The sequence below is a fragment of the Marmota monax genome, unplaced genomic scaffold (assembly GCF_021218885.2).
Source record: "Marmota monax isolate L192 unplaced genomic scaffold, Marmota_monax_Labrador192_F-V1.1 WCK01_AAM20220418_F8-fsc00063, whole genome shotgun sequence".
Taxonomy (NCBI): Eukaryota; Metazoa; Chordata; class Mammalia; order Rodentia; family Sciuridae; genus Marmota; species Marmota monax.
This window is the reverse complement of record NW_026693726.1, coordinates 6479692-6501928: the sequence shown is the minus strand read 5'-3', so window position 1 is coordinate 6501928 and position 22237 is coordinate 6479692. Positions and strand designations below refer to the sequence as shown.

Here is a 22237-nt window from a genome sequence, read left to right as displayed (position 1 = left end):
ACTAATCATCACAGCAAGTTGTCAAACACGGCTTTTAAATGAGATATGTATTCCAGGAGGAAAAGATTTATGTAAGTATTGCATTTATCAAAAGTATGTGTGTGTGTGAGTGTGTGTGCGTGCGCACTGAGTTTGAAGGCAGGCAGAAATACAGCCATGTATAGCTGTAGACAGCTGAAAATAGGCAAGTGGAACTCAGAAAATAGGAAAGAGACATAGATTTTAGAGGGAATAAAATATGAATTAGAGTCCAAGTTTTGGAAGCAGATGACCATATAGGAGAGGGTGTAGAAAAGCTTTGGTAGACTTGGAACCACTGCATATTCAGCACAGAGTGGACACTCAGTATCACTTGTTGAATGGGTAACCTGCTGTGTGAGGGGACAGATGTGTGTCAGACACTCCCTTCTGGAACATTTTCCTCCTTTGGTATCTAGACGCTTTGCTCCTTGATTTCCGTTTCTCATCGGGTTGGGTTCTCCACCTGCTTTTTCTCTTCACGTGAGTGCTTCTAGGCTGTCTATGCACCAACTCAGGTAAGGCTGAATCCTTGAGCTCAGAAGCCTCTCAATTTTATGGGAACCCACTTCTAAAGCTCCAAAAAAGTCACATCAGGGGAGGAGTAAAAAAAGTGCCTGGTGAAACTGAAAGATAAATTCAATGGGAATCTTAGAACAGTTTTAACAGAACATAGTCCAAAAGCAAACTGCCAGACTGCTGTGAGTGAGTTGGAGAAGAAATGGGTGCGATGAAGAACAGAGAGGAAATCATTTCAAGAAATTTAGCAACAACAGGATGAAAGCATCCAGAGCTCTATCTGGAAGGAGAGCAATATCAAAGCTGCTTTTGTTGAGGAAGGGGACATTGGCAATTTATGGAAAATGTGAGTGTTCTTCAAGCTAAGAGCTCAGTAGAGCAGCAGGAACCCTGACTTTGCCCTCAATGTGCTAAGTAGTTATCACAGAAAACAGACATGCACATTGCACAGGGAGGTGCAGTATGAGAGATGCTACTAGCAGCCCTAAATATGAGAGCTGGAGGGTCCATAAGAGAAACAGGGGCTCTTCTTTCAGATCCCTGGCAACGGCACTTATGGCTGAGGAATGAGAAGAAACAAAGCAGAGGACTATTAAAAACATCAGCATGATGGTCCCTTGTTAGATGTGTTTTCTCCCCATTTGAGGAGTATATTCTTACTTTATTGACAGTGTCCTCTGAAAAGTAAATTGTAGGGTCTGGTTTTGGGTTTTGGGTTTTTTTTATTTTTGTTTATTATTTTTTTTTTTGGTACCAGGATTGAACTCAGGGGCACTTAGCCACTGAGCCACATCCCCAGTCCTTTTAAAAAATATATATTTTTTAGTTGTAGGTGGATACACAATATCTTTATTTCAATTTGATGTGGTGCTGAGGATGGAACCCAGTGCCTCACGCGTGCTGGGAGAGAGCTCTACCACTGAGCTACAACCCCAGCCCTACCCCCCCAGTCCTTTTTTGCATTTTATTTAGAGACAGGGTTTTACTGAGTTGTTTATGGCCTCGCTAAAGTGCTAAGGATGGCTCTGAACTTTCAATCTTCCTGTTTCAGCCTCCTGAGCTGCTGGGATTACAGGTGTGCGCTATTGCGCCTGGCTTGTTTTTTTGTTTTTTGATACTGTCAGTTGAACCCAGAGGTGCTTTACCATTGAGTTACATTCTCAGTCCTTTTTATTTATTTATATTTTGTCTTGACAGGGTCTCACTAAATTGCCTCGATCTTGTATCCCCCTGCCTCAGCCTCCAAAATCCCTGGAATTACAGGCATGCACCACCATGCCCAACTAAAAAGTTTTAACTATTCTAAAATTCAAGGAAACTTTGTCTATCCCAGCACAATGATTTGATCCTATATTTTCTTGTACTAGGTTTATAGTTTGAGCTTATATACAGGACTGTGCTTGGATACTTTTTATATTTAATGTAATATTGCACATGGAATATCTAATTTTTCCAGCAGAATTTGTTGAAAAATTTATAAATTTACCATTGTATTACTGGGGCAGCTTTGTTGAAAATTAGTTGACCATTATTTGTGTCTCTATTTCTAGACTTTTATTCTGTTCAATTGGATTGTGTTAATCCTCAAGCCAATACCATTTAGTCTTTATTATTGCAGTTTTATAGTAAGTCTTAAATCAAGTTGTGTTATTATTTCAGTCTTTTCCAGATTGTTTTGGTCTTTTGAATTTCCATAAAAATATTTTAAATGAACTTATTTTTAATGAAAATATGGTTATGATTTTTATTGAGAGTTCATTGGCTCTATACATTATTTAGGCAGAAAGATATCGTATTATGCTGAGGCCCTCATACCATGAACATAGTATATCCCATTTATTTTGGTCTTCTTTAATTTCTCTCAGCATTGTTTCATCATTTTTAATGCAGAGGTCTTATATATTTTTTGCAGAATTTATGTGCAAGTATTTTATTTTTATGCTTATTATGAGCAATATCCTTTAAAATACCCAATTGTTTGTGCTGGTATGTACAAAAACAATTAGATTAACATACTAATCTTGCATCCTATATTTTCTCTAAACTAACTTAGTCTGGTAGGTTTTTTTTTTTTTCCTTTCGGTAGAATCTCATAAAGAACTTGCAACCCAATGTTTATATCAAGTATTCATATAGCTAAATGATAAGTGGAAAACAACTGAACTTTCGAAAGCTTTTAACAAACTCATCTTCAAAGAAGATATTCTAATTTCAAACAAGAAGAATTTCAATTATCTGCTCTTGAATCTTCATTGCAGCTTTATTCATAAGAGTTAAAATAAGAAATGATCCAAATGGCTATCAACCAGTGAGTAGATAGATAAACAAATTTGTGTAATATTCAAAATGAAATACTAGTTAGTAATGTAAAGGAGCAAACTATTCATAGACCTAACATGGACGGATGTCAAATGTATTACCCTAAGGGAAAGAAATCAGACATGTAAGACTCAAGACTAAATGATCAGATGTATATGATATTTTGAAAAATAAACCTAGTAGTTTCTGGGATCAAGAGAGGGAAACAGTATTACCTACAAACAGTTACAGGCAAATGTTTCACATCTTTGTGTTGTGATTGTGACAGTGGTTTATGAATATACACATTAATCAGAACTTACCAAATTTGTGCAATTACTTATTACCAGTGGATTTTATTGTAGATAAATTATCCCCTAATGGAAATGCTTAAAAAGTAAAAATCATTATGGGTGGGGTGACACACACCTGTAATCCCAGTGGCTCAGGAGGCTGAAGCAGGAGGATCGAGAGTTCAAAGCCAGCCTCAGCAACAGCGAGGCACTAAGAAATTCAGTGAGAACTTGTCTCTAAATAAAATACAAAATAGGGCTGGGATGTGGCTTAGTGGTTGAGTGCCCCTAAATTCAACCCTGGTTACCCCCTAATAAATAAAATTAAAATAAATAAAAATTAAAATCATGGTTAATTTGGGTTACTATACTACAAGTGTAGGTCTATAATTACTTATTTGATATCCTATAGGGCAAAAGAGTTTAAAATTCATATTGTTTGAAGTTTCTGAATGGTGATATGGTTTATTATAAAAACCTCAATTAATGCAGGATTTGAGGCAGTCCCATAATCAAACGCAGTAATATTTCCACCACAAAACGTGAATATTCATTGAGTTGGATCAATGCATTCTAGAAAGAAACTTTTGTCAGCTCAGATTAGATGTTACCTCTAGGATTTCTTGCTAATATATCATAATCCAACTTAAAGTTTTGAATTTCAGAATTTCATTAAGGGTCTTACTCTTTGCCCAAGAAATTTGCTGTAATTTTAGATTATAACTGATATTATAACTGATTTAGATTATAACTGATTATAACTTTAGATTTTAGCTGATATTGGGACTGAAGTGAAAGAAATTATGAAGTTGGAAAAATATAAGACTGGAGAGATAGGTAGCTACAAAGGGTTGGCTTAATATTTAAAATTATTAAATATGTATGCAATATGTAATATACATTTTAATGTTTTGTGCATATATGCATATTTTTTAACAAAAGTAACATTCTAAGATATGTAAATTATTGTAATTCTTAGTTTTATGTCATATCTTTAAATTTTGCCTGCAAAGTTGAATGTTTGCTTGTTTTTGCCTTGTCACATTGGTAAGTTCTTGAAAATATTCAAGAATATGCTGTTAAAAAAAAGGGAGGGGAAGCATTTTTAGACTTCAAAGATCATAAGAGATTCTTTGGCTCATTGTCTAGATGAACTTCACTGTATGTCATCCAAAATGTATGAATATGTTCAAACCTACTGTTGACTCCATCTTACATAAGAAAAGCGTATTTCAAGAAGGGCGTCAACGAGTGCACAGGTGATTTGATGAACTCTCATTGGTTGTGGAGATTTTAAAATCATCCTATAGAGAGTCCCAATAAATGCAAGATCTCACTGATCACTTGTGAAATTCTTTTCATGTGCGGCTAAATCCTCCATCCTCTGGTATTACAAACACTCGCTCATGCCCTATCTTTAGCAGAGGTGTTCTGCCCATGCTTGTGAAAGAACATCTGACACACACGATTTGAAGACATTACATTGCCTCTCAGTATTGTCCTTTCTAGTCCTGTCCTTTAATCTTTCTCAAAGGTCTTATTTTTCAATTCTTTAATCATCTCAGTGTAAAAAAGGGGGGGGGGGACCTAAGTTCCCAAGTTCCATTCCCTCTTTGTCATGCAGAGGCACTGACTAACATGAGCCCTGCAAGTTATCTTCCCTGTTTAAATGGAAACATTGCTGTTGACTCATCATGCCTTTTGGAAACACAACAATAACAAAACATAGCTACAAATATATTTCAAAATAAGATGTAGAGTGTGCAAATAAACCAGAATTATCTTTCCTTTGTATTACTCTAGTTCCATTTTGGGCCCCACTTCATGGAAAAATATAAGCCTTGATTATCCATTTTCACCAAAATAGCATTTACTCAGGCAAGAATATTAACTCAGGTAAGCAAAATGATTGTTCCTTTCATCTCGGCAATTCGACACCTACTCACCTTCCAATTGACTTTTTATAGAATATTAGTTTGCATTAAAAAAATCCATTTAATTGCATTGGAAAAACACTTTGCTGCCAGCTCCAGGCCCATACTATGTTGCAGCTGCTCCTATTTAAGGGATAATTGTAGCCTCACTTTTCTACAAGGACCTAATTCTGATTTTGAAAGGATTTGTCCTCACAGTTTATCCTGATGAGAGAGGACTGGATTATTGCCCTGTAAAATAGCTGAATAGTCCTATTACAGCTATTATGCCACAAATGTTGTATATTGTTGAAGATCAAAGTACTGTACCACACTCAATGGTGAGATGTACAAGCATGGCACACTTCCCATATTATGTAAAAAATACTGCATTTTATGAGTCATTTAGTACCATGTGAGGTATCTATGGACCCGGTATCATTTCCTTCAAACTTTCCCTATCATTCTGAAATCCTTTATTTTCTGGTTGAAAGACTTACAATCTAGTCATTTCTCACTAGTCTCCGCAGGAAATAAACTTTGCTACCCTGTGTTCTTCCATGGCAGGATATTACTTATTGTGTAGCATTCCATGTTACATTTAAATTAGTTCAGAAAAATGTTCAATAATCCTGGACCATTGTAAGTTCTAACTGGTAAATTGACAAAATGTAAATGTTTCTCATTACAACAGTTAATGATGTATTTTTTGAATCTTTAAAATGTGTAGGACACAGTATTGATGAGGTTCTAAGGAAACCAACAGAGCTACTTTCCCTGTCACCTGATTGGGAAGGTAAATGTGAATGAATAATCATGCATATGCCTTAAAATGCAGGATGGCCCATAGGAGGTGCCAAATGAATGGAATTTAAAAAGAATGAGGCTTTCTTCTATACAAAGATTGTATATAACCTATTGATGAAAAACCTGACAGAGGAGGCCAGTAAAAGGACTAGATTTTAACTTAGTTATGCAATGCATTGCGCTTTTACTTTCAGTATTTGACACTTCAAAATCAGTCCCTCTGTGTGTTTCATTCTCACCATCAACCAATACAGGGTTCTTCCCCTGGAAGAAAAACTAATTCCAAAATCTAACAAAAAATGCCCAACTGGAAGTGCCGTTTTTCTGTTGAATGATTTCTATAAGACTCTTAAAAATCACAGGTAGGATAAGCTGTTGAGAGGACACATTCCATATATGTGATTTGGAGACATTACTACAAGATTTAGGATTTACCTACATAATAGAAAGAATCAGTAAACATGAAATGTGGTCAGTGAAAATCACAAATTTGAAAACACAACAATTTATTAAACTGTAATTAAAATGAACATGAGTAATTTTGAGGCAGCAACATCAAATTCTGAGTGTGGCTTATAATTATTGGTTAGGCTAGGCAACATAATTAATAGAGCTAAATGAGATAATGAAATTAAATATAAAAAAAAAATGAGACCAGGTCTAAGACATGGTAGGCATTTCCCGAATTGTAGGTATTGATATTATAACATCAATATTAACAAGGACACATTTTGTTCATGGACACATTTTACTAATTGGAGTATGTGAAGTTCCTAGTTCAGATAAATGAATTTTAACCTGGACCTATACAATAACTCATGCATGTTTATTTAGAGAAACTGGTTAAAATGTCCAAACTCCATAGTTATCCTCGATGTGCCCTTGTGAGGATCAACACAAAATGACAATCCAGCTTATTGAATAAAGTTTAATGCTTTCAATATTTCCTTTGTGCTCCTTTTCTCATTTCTTATTGATCCGTGGCTCTCAATCTTTCCTCATCATTAAAAATCGCAGGCAATTTTTAAAAAATTCCTCTGGTCAGATCCTGCCCTAAATGAATGGAATCAGAATCTACAGGGTACTTTTTCAAATGGCTAAGATGACTCAGCAGACTAGACAGGATTGCAAAAGACTGGTCTAGAAGACTATAAACTCATCTTGAGTAGGAACCATTTTAAGTCATTTGTTTTCATATTCCTAACTTTTACACCATACATAGCATTTTTAGTTTGTGTGGCTTTCTATATCTTTGTATAATAATATATTAATGAGTGAATGGGCAACTAAATGAGTAAACTTAGCTATGATATGGACTTGAATGTCCTATAAATTGAAAAGTAACACAACATCTGTCTACTATTTTAATTCTTAGAATTCACTCAGGGGTTTAACTATTCAACTTTCCCCAAGGTTTTTTTTTTCAATAGAATAAAATATATCCATTCAAAAGGGCATAAGTAGGGCATTAAATTTTATTATTGTTTCAAGTAGTATTGTTATTATTATTATACCATGATGACCTTCATGATCTCCTCTCTGCATAAGTGGAATTAGAAGCTTCTTTTTTTTTTTTTTTTCACCTCCACTGCTCAAATTCCCACCATGCAAGGCACAAAAACATATCCCTTGGACTGCACACTTGTTATAGAGAGGAAACCAGGCCCTTGAGTGTTAAGTAGAGGAACAGCAGGCCCTATGAATTGGAGTTTTCCATCAAATGGAGTGGTGGATATGATGTGCAGAAGACACCATTATCTGCCAGGTGTCAGGATGTTGACAGTGATATTGTTCTAGCCCAGAACCATATTATTTCATCTTCCTGATGTTCACAGGGCCATAAAACAGAAATCAGTTACCAGTCCTAGGAAAATTTTAAAAATCAACTTTCTAAATGATGGAATGTGTTGGTGATGAATGTAGGACTGATGACAGAACCTGAAGCTTTGATACATTCCATTTAAACCATAAAGGGTATATTGTTATTGTGGAAGGAGATACATATAGGCACATTTTAGCATCTATAGTTGAATTTTGAAAGCTGTTGCTTATAAACCATAAAACTCCATATAAATTTTATTATAAAGACCTTTATTAGGAGGAAAACATCATCTTTTTTACCTCTTATTTTGTGCCTCAAAGGGTTTGTGAATGTGGAGAAGACATTTTTTTCCCCTTATTGCTTCATCTTCCCATCCCAACCTCCACCTTGTTAATCTTTATTTATTTATTTGAGAGAGAGAGAGAATTTTTTTTTTCATTTTTTTATTAGTTGCTCAAAACATTACAATGATCTTGACATCATACATTTGATTCAAGTGGGGTATGAATTCTTATTTTTCCACGTGTACAGATTGCAGTATCACATTGGTTTTACAGCCACGTTTATACATACAGCCATATTAGTGTCTATTGTATTCTGCTACCCTTCCTATTCCCCCCTCCCTTCCCTTCCCCTCCCATTACCTCTCTCTACCCACTCTACTATGACACTTTTCTCTCTCTCTCTCTCTCTCTCTCTCTCTCTCTCTCTCTCTCTCTTCCTCACACCATCTTATATGAGAGATAATTTTTTAATATTTATTTATTTTTTTTTAGTTTTCTGTGGACACAACATCTTTATTTTTATATGGTGCTGAGGATCGAACCCAGCGCTCTGCGCATGCCAGGCCAGCGAGCTACCGCTTTGAGCCATATCCCCAGCTCCACCTTGTTAATCTTGAAGGTAGGGGAAATGTTGTAGTTTTGCTATGTCTAAAACCATGATAATAGGAAAAAAGAAAACAATGATTCAGAGGATGGACACAGACTGCAAAGAGAGGACCAAAGACATTAATTTTATCATTTATTATAATGTTTTCATAGTTTTTTCTTGCTTTCCTTTTTGGTCTTTGCTTGAAGAGACATAGCTGGAGAAAAGTTGCACAGAGCAGTTGGCAATCAACATGTCCTGGAAGGGTGTGTGGGGCAGCAAAATGTTCTCAATATTTTCCTTGGCCCCAGAAACAAACAAATGATGAAGAATTTCTGGGCTCCTTTGCAGGGTCTTGTGTTCTTAAAGGAAGGGCTACTCCACCCTGGGAAGATAATTATTGCCCACTACTATTTGAACTTCCAACCCAGGACATCCTACCCCAACACCCAACCCCTGAAAAAGATGTGCTCAACAGTGAGTAGCCAAGAGCCCCCAAACTATCTCAAACACCAGGAGACAGAGTTGCAAGTCTCTGGCTTGGGGACACGAAGCAAGAAAACATAGTTGGTGATATATCCTTATTCCACTTTACCAACTGGAGAAATGGGAAGGCTGACTGCTGGTCCTCCGCAGACTGCCTAGAGCACTATCCGGCTATAAAAAAAGAAGAATCCCATGAGCAACAACTAACAAACCCACAGGTTTTCCCTCTAGCCGGATAGTGTGCTGATAATCGTTTCCTTATTCACCCTTCGAATCACCCCTGTGGTCTTTTGTGAGTCCCCAAAGGCAGCCTCAGCCTTCACAAACCCTCCAGTGGGGTAGAGATAAAAGAGAGGTGCGGGCAGCAGGCGGAGCGAGAAAGAAGAGGAGCCACTTTCATAAGCCCATCTATTCCTAGACAGGAGGGTTCCGATCGGGTCCCTTGGACAGTAGCCCACTCACAACGCGCAAAGGGGTCACGCTCCCTGCGGGTGCATGATCCCCAGGAGCAACGTTGCGCAGAAAAGTCATCCCCACCACGGGCAGGGAGTAGAAGATAGTACAGCAGTGACAGGGGCTGGGACAGTCGCTGAGGGGTAGGTGGGGGGGCGCAGATAAAGGGTGGGGACAGTTGCAGAGTGGTGGCAGAGGGGGAGGTGGAAGAGGGGTGGGGCCGGGGCGGGCTCGGGGGCGGGGCTGCGGGGTGGGGTGCGCCACAGCGCCCCCTCGCTGCGGGATTCCCGCGGTGCCCCGAGGCCGCTAGTGCTCCGGCTCGCCAGCCCCTTTGTGTGAGACGCACTGCCCTGCGGAGCGCGGCTAGTGCACTGCAGCTGCTCCCTGGGGTCCCGCCGCTTCTTCCCGGGCCGGGCAGTACTTTCCTCTTCCTTCTCCTCTGCTCCTCCCTCTTCCAGCCCCCAGTCTCCAGCAGCAGCCATTGGACCCCGAGCAGCCCGCGTCTCGCAGCGCTCACCACCCCGCCCGACCTGGGGTGCTCGCCCCCCCTCCCGTCCGGTCCCCTCTAGATCTCCCCCCTACTCGCCAATCCCGGGCTTCCAAGGTGGAGAAAATAAACTAAAAGCAGAGCAACTCAGAGTCTCCAACAAAACGCCCAGTACCTAGAGCCCGAGCGCGTGTGCCGGTCGGCAAGGGGCGCGGGAGGCGGGGATGGGGGGGCGGGCGGGGGGACAATGAGCGCATGAAGTTACCTGCCCAGCAGCGGCGGCGGCCGAGAGGCGGCGGCGGGGCGGAGAGGCGGCGGTGGAGCAGGCTGCGCGCTCGGCGCCGACGGGTGCGCGCCGCGGCTTGGGGGAGAGTTGAGCGCTTTTCCCCCCTCTTTTTTTTTTTTTTCTTTTTTTTTTTCTCCTCTTCTTCTTAAACAAACCACAAACGGATGTGAGGGAAGGAAGGTGTTTCTTTTACTCCTGAGCCCAGACACCTCTTTCTTTTCCGTCTAAGCTTGTTTTGCTGAGCACTTTTTTTAAAAAAGAAAAAAAAAAAAAAGGAAAAGAAAAGGAGTTGCTTGATGTGAGAGTGAAATGGACGTAAGATTTTATCCACCTCCAGCCCAGCCCGCCGCTGCGCCCGACGCTCCCTGTCTGGGACCTTCTCCCTGCCTGGACCCCTACTATTGCAACAAGGTGAACGCTCTGCTTTTGTTTCCACTGTGTTCTGTGGCTTGATCTCGGGAGGGGGGCGGCTGCGGCGGCTGCGGCTGAGCCGCCTTGGGACGGCTTGCCGGACGGGGCCGGCTTGCTGGAGACCCGTCCCGGGAGCGCTCGGCTTGCAGCCCACTGCAGCCCTGCGTGCGCTAGGATAGTAAATATTGTGGAGCAGCCCCAGGGGTTTGCCAAACACCGCGATTGTGCGGAAAGTGACACGATTTGCTCGGATTCTTTCCTTCCTGCTGTTAGCGATTAGGGATCCATGTTTAGGTTTGCCGGGGCGGCGTTAAAAAAAAATAAGAGGGAAACCACGGAATACTTTGGGGGTGTGTCTGGGGTTTAGGGACGAAGGTAGAGTAAGAGAATTTAGTTTATTTCCTAGTTCTTCCTTCTTCCTCCCTCCCTCTCCTGGGTAGCGGGGGGCTCGTGGCATCGCTTCTCAGCCCGGGATTAGTTGCCAGGGCAGACGCAGGGAGTTGGGGTACAGGAACCCAGGAAGGGTCCCTGCCCCCTACCTTGGAAATTGTTCTACAATTCTTGTTTCCCAAACCGATTCCAGCAGCTAAGCCCCGAATTCGAGTGCTGGCCTGCGCAGATCAAGGTATAGCCGGCTAGCCAGGTCATGATTTGGAGGACAGCTCCCCTTTGCAGGGTGCGCGCGGAAATTGCAAGTTTGTTGGAAGCCGGAGGAGCGCGTTGCGTTCAAGTCCAAAGCTCCCATACTCAGCGTCGGATTGAAAGTAGGGTTCCCGGTTGGGCTGCACGTGCAGCCCACCGACCCTGGGTGCCACGTCCCAGGGGACTCTGACAAGGTGTACCATGCTGGTGACCCGGAATGGGGGCACAGGCCGGGGTTCCTGTGGAGCTCAGCTAAGACCATGGCTAAGTCTGGGGAACGTAGGGAAGGGGTTACTTTCCGGCTGCTCGCACTCTCATCCCGGAGCGGGAGGACGCGCAGGGACCTGACCCCAAGGGGAGCCGAAGAGCCACAGCCTTTTTGGCCCGCGGCTTGTTGGACGTGTCTAAGCAGTCCCGCGGGATGAAGGTTGGCGGGGAGAACTGAGTTCTTTAGACTCCGGGCGGGCCATTGAGACGCCCAATTCTTGCTTGGAGATAAACCCGCCTGATTCTTACAGACCCTGCCGGCACTTATTATATGTAGACCTCCTTCGTGAATTTCAGGAGAAAAATCGTTAGAACTCCCAACATTTGCCTGGTGGCAAATCCTCACCAAAACGGTTTTTAAGGAGATCCAGAGGTGTTTAGCAGGCGGTATTCTCAAACCCTGGGCTCCCCACCATGCGACTGACTCCTGGCTCCGAGTCTTAGTCAATCTGTGACACACACACACACACACACACACACATACAGCTGTGAGTAAAGTGAACCGCAGGCATCACCCTGTGGAGAAGCTCCTCCATGCTGTGTACGGTATAAGACTTATCAAAAGGGCTGTGCTGTTTGTGTGCTGATGTTTAGAAAAGTTAGAAAAGAGGAAAATCTATCTTGTGAAGACAGAGGCTTTACAGTGGGAATCCATTCGCTAAGGGGCAAGTCGAAAGGTATTGGGAACTTTGACAAGTGCAGAGGAGTTTGTGTGATGAAGTTTCATTATTTGCTGGTAACATAGTTCTTTTACTTTGAAATCTGTTTTGCCTTTACAGTTAGGTATTTTATGTTTTATTTTTATTTTGCTTACAATACGAATGATAGTATTAAATAAGAAACAATAAAGTAGCAGTTCTGTCTTGAAGATTAAAGACATATTTGTTCCATAGTAGTTACCAAAACCAAAAGATCAGAACCATTCTGGCAATAAAACTGGACAAATCTTATTAAATTTATCAGTGATTTTAGGCTTCAAAAAGAAGGTAATGACTTGGATACACATTTCACTCCCCATTCTTGTGATAGTAGGGTCAGATTTAATTTAAAAGTTAAATGCTTTGGAAAATCAGGAATTACTTCAATATATTAAATCATTTTCCAATTAAGTGCTTTAAATAATTTTAGTGGGTTGTGCTGTGAATTGAATAAATTAATTTCCAAAGTCTTCAGAATTTCTTTACTAGCTCATTGAAGTTCCTTTTAAGTCACCCTGTGTATAAGAAGCAAACTGTTCTTTTTAAATGCAAATTAGCCATCCTTTCTATAGACTAGTTGCAAGTCTTCTATTTAACTTACCCAGGGAATAATGGATTTTTAAAAATGCAAAGTCATAAGACACATTTCTAATGGTAGGAAAAGACTTCATGGAAATGTTTCTCCAGGGACGCCTTCTCCTGTCCATTCCTGTGTAGCAGTCCATCAGATATATTTGTCACTGACCCCTGATTATATTAAATGTACTGAGTAGGTTTCAAGGCCCTACAAAGCTCAGGCACTTGTGTTTTCTACTCCATCATGATTAACATTGGTATGAAATTTCTTTCTACCTCCACTATTTTGGTTGCTTAGATTTTAGTCATCTAGCATTCTTTTTTCCTTCTTCTTCTTTTTTTTTTTTTGTGATGGCTTAAGTAGATTGGCAGAGATATGGAAGAAAGGCAGAAGTTCAGAAGAGGCAAAGAAAGAAATCAATATCTACATTAAAAAAAAAAGTTGGATCAGACTTACCAATAGAGACAAGACTAGAGACAGGACTGAAAGGTAAACCTTTCGTCTTTCTGAGGTGTAAGGAACATGAAGTTTATTACAAATAATAGTCACTTTGTCAGGTTATTTGTTTTTAATAGGATGATAAGATTATAAATTACTAATTATCTTCATTTTAAACCTGTCAACACTTTACTATTTAAAGTTGGTGTGCTAAATCCCAGTGGAACCAATATCTTTCTGTGCTTTAGTGTTATGCAATTTTAACTATAGTTTCCCAGTGACATTTTTTTTTCCATGTCAGTAGAGACCCTAATCGAGAAAATGAATATCCTCTTCCTGAAGCTTTTCTAAACTAAAATGTGATTGTTTTCCTCCAAAGACACTTTCCAGCACTGTGGCTCTATAGATTGCCAAAACACTACTTACATTTTTCAGTTAATAAACTCTGTAGGAGGCAGTTTTGGAAACAGTTTAATCCAGGGCTCGATTGTAAGAGCACATTACATTATGAATATATCACTATGCAAAGTGGCCTTCATTTTCACATAGCCTACTGCAGGAACAATGCAAGTGATGTTGGTTATAGCAAGTGTACGAGGCATCCCTTATACAAACAGAACTGATGGCATGATGTTGTATATAGGTCAGCCTTTGAAATAGCAGTGTAGCTCAGAGACTGGACGGAATTGTACGTTGGAGGGAACAGTATTCACTTCTTGCAGCTGAAAGCATAGTTATATTTTAGACATTGAAAGATGGGTACCAGAGTGGAATTTCATCTAATTAGACTATTTTAAGTAACATTGTATCCCTTAATTGAACTGAATGTTATCAAAAGAAATTGGATTAAATGAGCTCACAATTGGAGTTCAGTGCTAAAATATAGCCTTATTTTTTGTTCTAGTTGAAGATGTCAAATCATCAGTTTAAATATATACCTACAGAGTAATAACAGCTCCTTTCAGTTTCTTAGTGCAGTGTCATTTCTAAAGATTGTTTTCACTGATTTTATGCTAAAATAGGAAAAAAGATGTGGCACTTTTTCATTTTTACAATGATGTGATATGTTCAGTTATTGCTCAGTATCTGCCCACATAAGGAGCAGTAATACAATTATGTTATGACATGGCTAATGACAGGGATGCTGACCTCGGCCAACAGTGGGAGGAGAAATAATGGGCATTACTGTTTTCAGTGGATGCTTTTGTAGAATCATGTACTGAGTCTTTCTTTGGTGGATTTAAAAGTGAAGAAGTCCAAAACATAAACCCATGTTTAATACTAGTTACATACAAAGTAAAGAATAATAGGCATTTAGCATATTGGGCTTTTGTATTGAGAATGAGAGAGGTCTGTGTATACTCTTTCCATATAAATGCAGGGGGAAGTTCCCATTGTGATAAACTCTGATCTTGAATGTTAGGGCAAACATTAGACATGTGATGACTTTTGAGAAAGACAAGATTGATTATAGTCTCTACAAAATCTCCTTTGAGGTTATTTTTCTATGTGTACTGTATCATACATTGTACTTTAATGTGGCAAAACTCATCACATCTAAAATACAAGCATACCAAGATGGAGTCATGATTCGTATTTTGATTAATAAATGTAAGAAAGAGGAGGAGGGTGGGAGGAGGATGGGAGGAAGGAGGGGAGAAAGGGGAGGGTCTTAGGCAATTTAGAGCATCATGCTTGATTAATTCTCTGTCCTAATTCATAACTTCTAGGACTTTGGGAAATTCATAGTGGATACTTCATACATCATTTGTATAATTAAAACTCCTCTGGGAATTTTATTAGCTGGAAGCTTCCACAAGTTTTGAGGTCTTTAAATATGTTTTAAATGTAGTTGTAAGTAAGAAAGAGCATAAACCAAGAAATCTTATGGCCTTGGCCACTAAATCAGATATGACACAAAAACCTCAAATGTAGCTGTCTTGTGGGATATTTCAGTGTCACAAAATCCAGTTTTAAATGTCTCTACAAAGAAAGTTATAGTTATGAGCTCTGAAGGGATCTGATATTATTTATAACATAATATGCAGTTCAGTATTCTTACAATTTAGCATATATTTTTAAAATTACTGAATGATAATAATAAGGAGAATTTAATAGTTTGGTTTGGTAGAAAAATTCACTATTATTTAAATGTCTAATTGAATGTGCAGAGTAGGTGTTTTATTTTTAAATGTTGGAATTGCAAAGGAATTGAGAAAAGAAAAGCAGTAAGGTGTCTGGAATTGGAGGAAGTTGGGAAATTTTAACAGTTCCTTCCTGGGTACCAAATTGAGTCCTCAAGATTGGTTTTGCCATGTAGGGCTATTTCTAGTAGTCTTACTGTTTTGTGTGTGTGTGTGTGTGTGTGTGTGTGTGTGTGAGAGAGAGAGAGAGAGAGAGAGAAAGTGATGGGCTTAATTCAAAAGAGATAGCCTGGAAAACTGGAGAAGGGTCCATTAGCTGTGAAGGATGATTTATTCTGATGCTTCCCAACCTTTTGCTAAAACATGGAAAAGAAAAGTTGAAAAGATCCTGGAGATATTTCTCAAATAGTGGTCTTTCCTTCCCATATTAAAACCAGCCATCAATTGTAGGTCTCTTACCTCCTGACTCCATAGCCCCTCCCCAGGTACCTCTGCTCCAGGGCCAACCCACCCCATACTCTCCCCAGGTGTGTGTGTGTGTGTGTGTGTGTGTGTGTTTTCAAGTGCTCTACCACTGAGCCACATCCCCTCTCCACCATGCTTCCTCTGAACTAGGAAGTCTGTACTTTCTAATCCGAACTCTCTTCCCTCTGCCTTTAACTCACCCTGATGTTTTGTCTTGTCTGCTTTCTTCCCCTTCCAGTTCGCCACCATCCTTATTATCATAGAGTTCGCAAATCCACTCTTCCACCAGAATTCTGACTCTGTTTTCTGGTATATTGGAATCTACCAGCTATGAGGCCCATATCCACTTTTTGAAATCCTGAATTATGTTATTCTCCTTTCCCCTTCCCTCATCTGAATGAAAGACATTGAGTCTATAATAATAGACTAAGAAAACTTGGATATGGTGCTGAGAGGAAAAATAGCCATGGTTGATATTTCTAAGCTATCTTACTCTCCCACTACTCTACCCCAAACCTGTGCACTGTATTGGGAGCTCAGAGATGAGCTCCTTGAAGTCTGTCCTCAGTGAGAAAGCTTTGATTGGTCTCCCAAATGGCATGCTGTGTTGCTTATGGTCCTTGGTGGGCATACAGTGAGATGGGTTACACTTATAGAGAGCAGAAGTGTTAGCATGCTTATGTGTATGTATGTAGATAACTAAAATGGGCAAAGTAGGCCACACAGAATTTATTGAACTAACCAAATTTAGATCACTTATAACTCTATAGTTCAACTCTGAGTGTGAATCTTATGATTTCTGAGGATAATTATTTTATGTCAATAAAAATTTAATTATCTTGAATTGAGTAAGTGCTATTAATGATTGCATTTTAAAGATATTATTCATTGTTTAGACTAAAACTAATATTGTTTGCAACCAAATCCAAGAATATAAAATTGGTACTTTTAGGACCAAAAAAAGACTGTAGCACAACATAGTTAATATATACAGTGGCCCTGACAATCCTAATCATGGTTCTTGCCTGCAAGAAGCTTCTGTTTGAAGCATCTAACCACAGAAATGCTCCCTTGTTTGTTTAAATTGAATGTTTCCATGAGCTATTAATTTTACCAGCTAATTTATGGATGCCCTTTTGATCTTTCATCGACATCCACTTTGGAGTTGTTGATATGTTTTCAATTGATCTTCTCTGAACGTGTACTTTTCAGAATCAGTAGCCTGTGGCCTCCCTTGGTTGAGAGTGATTTGTGTTGTGTGGACTGCCCACTAGGAATCCCAGAGTGCCAAAGCGATACAGCTTACATCTATCCTCATGCATTTGAGAATTTTTGTTTTAAACCCTTTCTGCCAAGTTTTATCTTGAAGAGCAATTTCTCATTAAAAACAGTTGAGTTATAAACTGCTTAGAAATGTGGTTTATAATGGAAGTGCCAACAGACTGTTAATTATAGCAGTTCTTCCATAATACTTTGAGATACAGAATTCACATTAACCTGAATGAGCTTTTCCTGGTTATAACATGTTTCTCCCTACAGCATTCATTTTGAAAATGGGAACATTATATTGCTCTGCGCGTGGCAGTGGATGGTGCAGAGGGAAGAAGGGAGGGAGGGTCATACCAAAAAGAAACTCAGCTCTTTCATGGTGGAGGTAGCAGTATTTTCCCAGACCTGTTTAGCTTGATCTATGGCAAGTTGCCTTACTTGATGAAAAAGTTTGAAGTTAACTTTGAAAAGGTATTTTCCTTTTACTCATGAAAAAAAATCACTGATATCTATTTAGAGTACCAAATGTCATGGAACCAGTGGTACCATTAATGTTTTTTTTTTTTTTTTCATTTTTCCATTTTCACTTACCTGTTTTAAATCATTCTGCTTTGGCCAAGTGTTTATTGTTTTTCATTTTTCATGGCCTCTTATGATATTGTCTTGAAAGAACTCCTAATTAAATGAGGGCCGTGGTTGGTAGGTAAGAAGCTTTACCAGTGGTCAAGAAAAATATAATGTATTTTGAGTTACCGTGTGGACTTACAAGTTATTATATCACACTCATAGTAGAAATGAAATCAGCTTCTGGACAAACTGAATTTTGATTGACACCTTGGGCGCCATTCTCAGGGGGTAACTCAGCCAGAGAAATTATGAGTCTCTCTGTGTGTACATACAGGAGTGCTAATGCATACTTTTATGGATATATGTGCTCTGTGCATGTGTTTCTCTTTCTCACTTCCCAATCTACTTCTGCCCATGAACACATATGAGATTTTATCGTCAATAGCAGAATCTATCAATGGGTATAACAGCAGTGGGAAATCATCTAGGTTACTAGGAATACCCCATGACCACTCACTCCCTTTGAAGAAACTTAGCCATGTTTCTCAAAAAACAATGCTTTTCAAATGGCAGGACTTTAATTTATTATAATCTAATGAGACTAAAGAACCGGGTCTTTTTGGAGGAAAACCCTCTGCTCTGCTCAATAAAAGTTACTATTTTGTTAATGACTTGAGATAAAGACCTGGTGCCCCTTTGCCTGCTGCCCCTAAATTGACTTACCTTCTGGACCAAATAAAGCTGCATCAGAGGATGTGATTCGTTCCCTTTCTGTTTCCCATTCTCTCAAGAAGCATGACTTTGATCTGTGACTGGTAAAAGTTACTGACACTAAAACTTTTAATTCATCTTTGTCTCAATCTTCTATGTAGCCAGTAGAAAAAAATAATAATTTTTATGTGTATGAAAAAAAAAATCTCATGAGAACTAAGGAATCAACAGAAGTATATAATTTCACAAGCTTGTGGGGAAAGATGTTCAAAAATTCAAAGAATGGTAGGCCTTAGTAGAACACTGTACTCTCATTCCATTTCTTCCTTCCTGCTACCCTAGTGGAATAAAAGCATTCTCAAAAGTTGTAGAGCAGTGATTCTTTTGGGAAGGGAGTGAAAGAGAACGTTTCTGGAGGGTCAGAGGCGGATTTGGGAAAATGGGACACATGTAGGTACAGCCTGTAATCTGCCTCCCTCAGATGTTGATAAGCCCCCCAGGGGGGCTCTTTTCCCTTCTGCACATTCAGGGTCCAGCCACCTAATGAGAGAGATGCTATTGATGGGGGCAGTTGCCTATTTTGCACTGTAAGAAGACAAGATAAAAGTTGAGAATAACTGCTACAGAAGGAAGTACCCTCTTGTAGTTCCTGACTTTGGGGAAGCAATATTGCCTCTCTGCACCTTCCTTTGATATATGGGTCAGAGAAATGTGCCAGATTAATTAGCAGATGGGCCAATTGGGTCTAAAGAAAGTCCAGTTACATTGAATGAATACCTGTTCAATACCTGATTTCCTCAAGTATTTTTAACTCAATGAAATGGTTAATTTAAAAATTGATGGATAAAGTGTTTTATGCACGAGCATCTTCATACCAATGTCAAAGCCATTTGCTTCCTTTTGATGCCAGTACCCCTCCACCTAAAATGCCAGTAACAATTGTATAAAGAGAAATGTTAATAATAAAGAGGCAGGATAACCTTTCAACAAAAAGTATATTTTATCATTTGGCGGATGCAGTCATGAACATTAATCATAGAAACCTGCAGATAGTAGAAGCTTAATATCAAAGCTAATGATTTATTTTATGTTAATGACTTTCTGCTAGGGTATAAAAGACTGTTCATAATGGACTCTCAGAGCTCTGTTCAGCTACTAAGGCTAATGGGATAATCTTTCCTCTCCCCCAATTAAGCTTTTTTTGAAATAAATTATGCTGTTATTTTTCAAGGTAACTCTCAAAAAATTTTCCTGCAAAACTAATCTTTTCAGAATTGCTTAAAGAAATAAAAAAAAGAAGAAAAGAAGATCCCAAAGTAGCTTTCCTACTTCATGAACACTTTTACTTCATTAGGGAGAGAAAGTTTGCATGCATCTGATATCACTGAATCTGTCCTGTTGAATGATTTTAAAGTCAGGCTTCTGCAACATCGTCCCTTTTGAAATTTGGCCTTTAGAAGTATATCCCACAATAGAACATGTTTTCCTTGCCCATGGCCAGCCAGTGTTGAGCTGAAGGGCAGTAAAAAAAAAAAACATTTGAATTTTGTTTTTCACTGAGAAGTTTTGAAGAATCATGTTTACAATTAGCTATAACCAACATTATATTTCAATAAGAGATAATTTGCCTACTAAAGTTCACATAATGTGCTAATCATGTGTAGTGGTTAATAAAGGCCTCCTACCTCACTCCCCTGATGGCTATAAAAGGCTATTATATTCATGGCTGTAGTTCAGGTACAGCTGCTGTGTGTTAATAATGCATCATTGTCCCACTAATCAACACAGCAAAGGTCAGAACCCCTAAGCACCTAAACCACCTATTCTCTTTCCAAAATATTTATTAACACCTTAACAGCATATCTGTTCATTTTCCTTAGCCTCCAGCCAGTTAATTCCACTCCAAGCTACTTGTGTGATAAAGGTTTTGTAACCTAAGCTAGGTCGTAGAAGAGATTAATATATATTCATACTAATCTTCTCCCATAAACAGGTTTCCATTTCCACAGTCATTGACTGAATTAGGGTCGGGTTGCTGTGCCATGAGCCCCTTTATAATTAAGTATGTGGGTTCCAAAGTAAGAATATGTTTAAGTTTTACATGTTATTTAAGGAATGTTTAGGAGTAAAACAACTTTTCAGTACCCAGAACCATTTCAAGTACACAGAGTAAATCGGTGAGTGGGGAGGAATGTTTAAAAAAATGTAAAGAGAAATTAATCAGCATTGGTTTATAGACCTGATACAGTGAAATATTATTTTCTTAATTGTTCTTTTGGCATAGGAAAGCAATAATAGTAAAAGCTTCTTAAGCCATATTTTCTGCACACAAAGAACATATTCACATGAGATTTCCATTTTGCTGGAAAATCGTGCAAATCAATAAGCCAGCACTTATCTGCATTAAAATTAGGTAGACAACAGTTTATAGGCATAGTGATAGTGTCGTTGTCTTCATACCCTCAGTAGGTACTTATCTAAGATAATCCTTGCTTTTGTGTCCTTAGAGAGAAGCCAAAAGTGAACAAGATCTCATTTTCTCATCTTTTATTACTGTCTTCTGTTTTCTGTTACTCATTTTGATAACCTTGTGTGTGTGTGTGTGTGTGTGTGTTTCTTTATGATTTGGGAACCTCAAATGTTTTAAGAGGAGGAAAAAAAAATGAAACTCAACTATGTTCCCATCATCAGGAGAAATGCAAAAGGCGAACTAGTAGGAGGAGCTTCTGTGTGTGCAGCACATTATGTACAATGGTACATTTGTCATGCTTTAAATATATAATGCCTACAATAAAATATGTACAGGCGCAGTTGTGATCTATGAAGTCCCTGGCTCCGGTGCCATTGTTTGTAGTCTCTACGGTTGTCATACATTGTTCTTTGCACATCATATCCTTACAGCAGAATTTGACACAATTTCTAGCTTTCAGTCCTGCACCATTTTCATTGCACAATATACATGAGTTTGACAGGGTGTGTTGAGGACAACTCTGGCAAGCAATTGATATTTTGAAGTGGCAAGCGTTTCAGCAGCTGCCTGCTTGTGAAAAAGGAATGATAAGATATACTGTATTGTTAGTTTCAGGGAAAGCATTAAGGTTTAAGCTCTGTAAAAATGTACACATTATTCGTCAGTGGTGAAGCAAGTCTTTTATGTTTTTTAGAGCTTAGCTCTCTGGCTGATGTGAACTACAATGACATCGGTCAGTAAATGAATAGGAGTACTTTGAATTTGAACTGCTGCCAATTTTGCACCAACAAAGGAACTGACAAAAGAAAGATTTTATGTGAAATGCAAAGCACACGCAATGTTTTGGGGGCGGGGAAAGGAAAGGAGGGAGAGAGAGAAAAACCCACATCAGAGAATATTCTTTAACTCATATTTGCAAGGCTACCAAATAGTTAAAACACGTCTCTTTTTCATGGCTCACAGCTACAACCTAAGCTGTTTTACCTAATGTGCTTTAAAAACCTGTTGTATACACATAGGCTTTCAGAATATGTTCATGTGGAATTTGGAGTGTTTTTCTAAATATCGCACTGTGCCCCGAAGGTCTGTTGGCAGAATATCAGAGTCACCCACTGCTGAAGTCCCTAACTCTCTCTGTATCTGGTAGTGGGAAATTGTAGTTTAATCAGTTATGGCACTTTCAGTGTGTAACGATCATTAGCAAGGCAATTTGTCATGACTGTTAATGGTCAGGATGCATCTGCTCTCTCAGTTACAAAGCATGATAAGTAAGAAGACAAATATTCCAATATCTGATAGTATTAACTTGTTTCGAATTTGTAATCC

The 22237-nt window shown here is 39.1% G+C and overlaps 1 protein-coding gene and 1 long non-coding RNA gene across 2 annotated transcripts in view; one reads left to right on the top strand and one right to left on the bottom strand.

Moving 5' to 3' along the window:
• Nucleotides 1–8680: 8680 nt before the first annotated feature.
• On the bottom strand, nt 8681–10321 carry LOC124103888 (uncharacterized). Its single transcript, XR_006855308.2, has 2 exons — nt 10232–10321; nt 8681–9197 (listed from the first exon to the last, which is right to left on the bottom strand). It is a non-coding gene; the product is annotated as an uncharacterized LOC124103888 (long non-coding RNA).
• Nucleotides 10322–10352: 31 nt separating this feature from the next.
• The window catches only part of Tox (thymocyte selection associated high mobility group box), a 306408-nt gene continuing 294523 nt past the window's right edge, over nt 10353–22237 (top strand). The window contains exon 1 of the mRNA XM_046460562.2: nt 10353–10663. Coding sequence (XP_046316518.1) covers nt 10562–10663 — 102 coding nt within the window. The 5' untranslated portion in view covers nt 10353–10561. The remainder of the gene's footprint in view (nt 10664–22237) is intronic.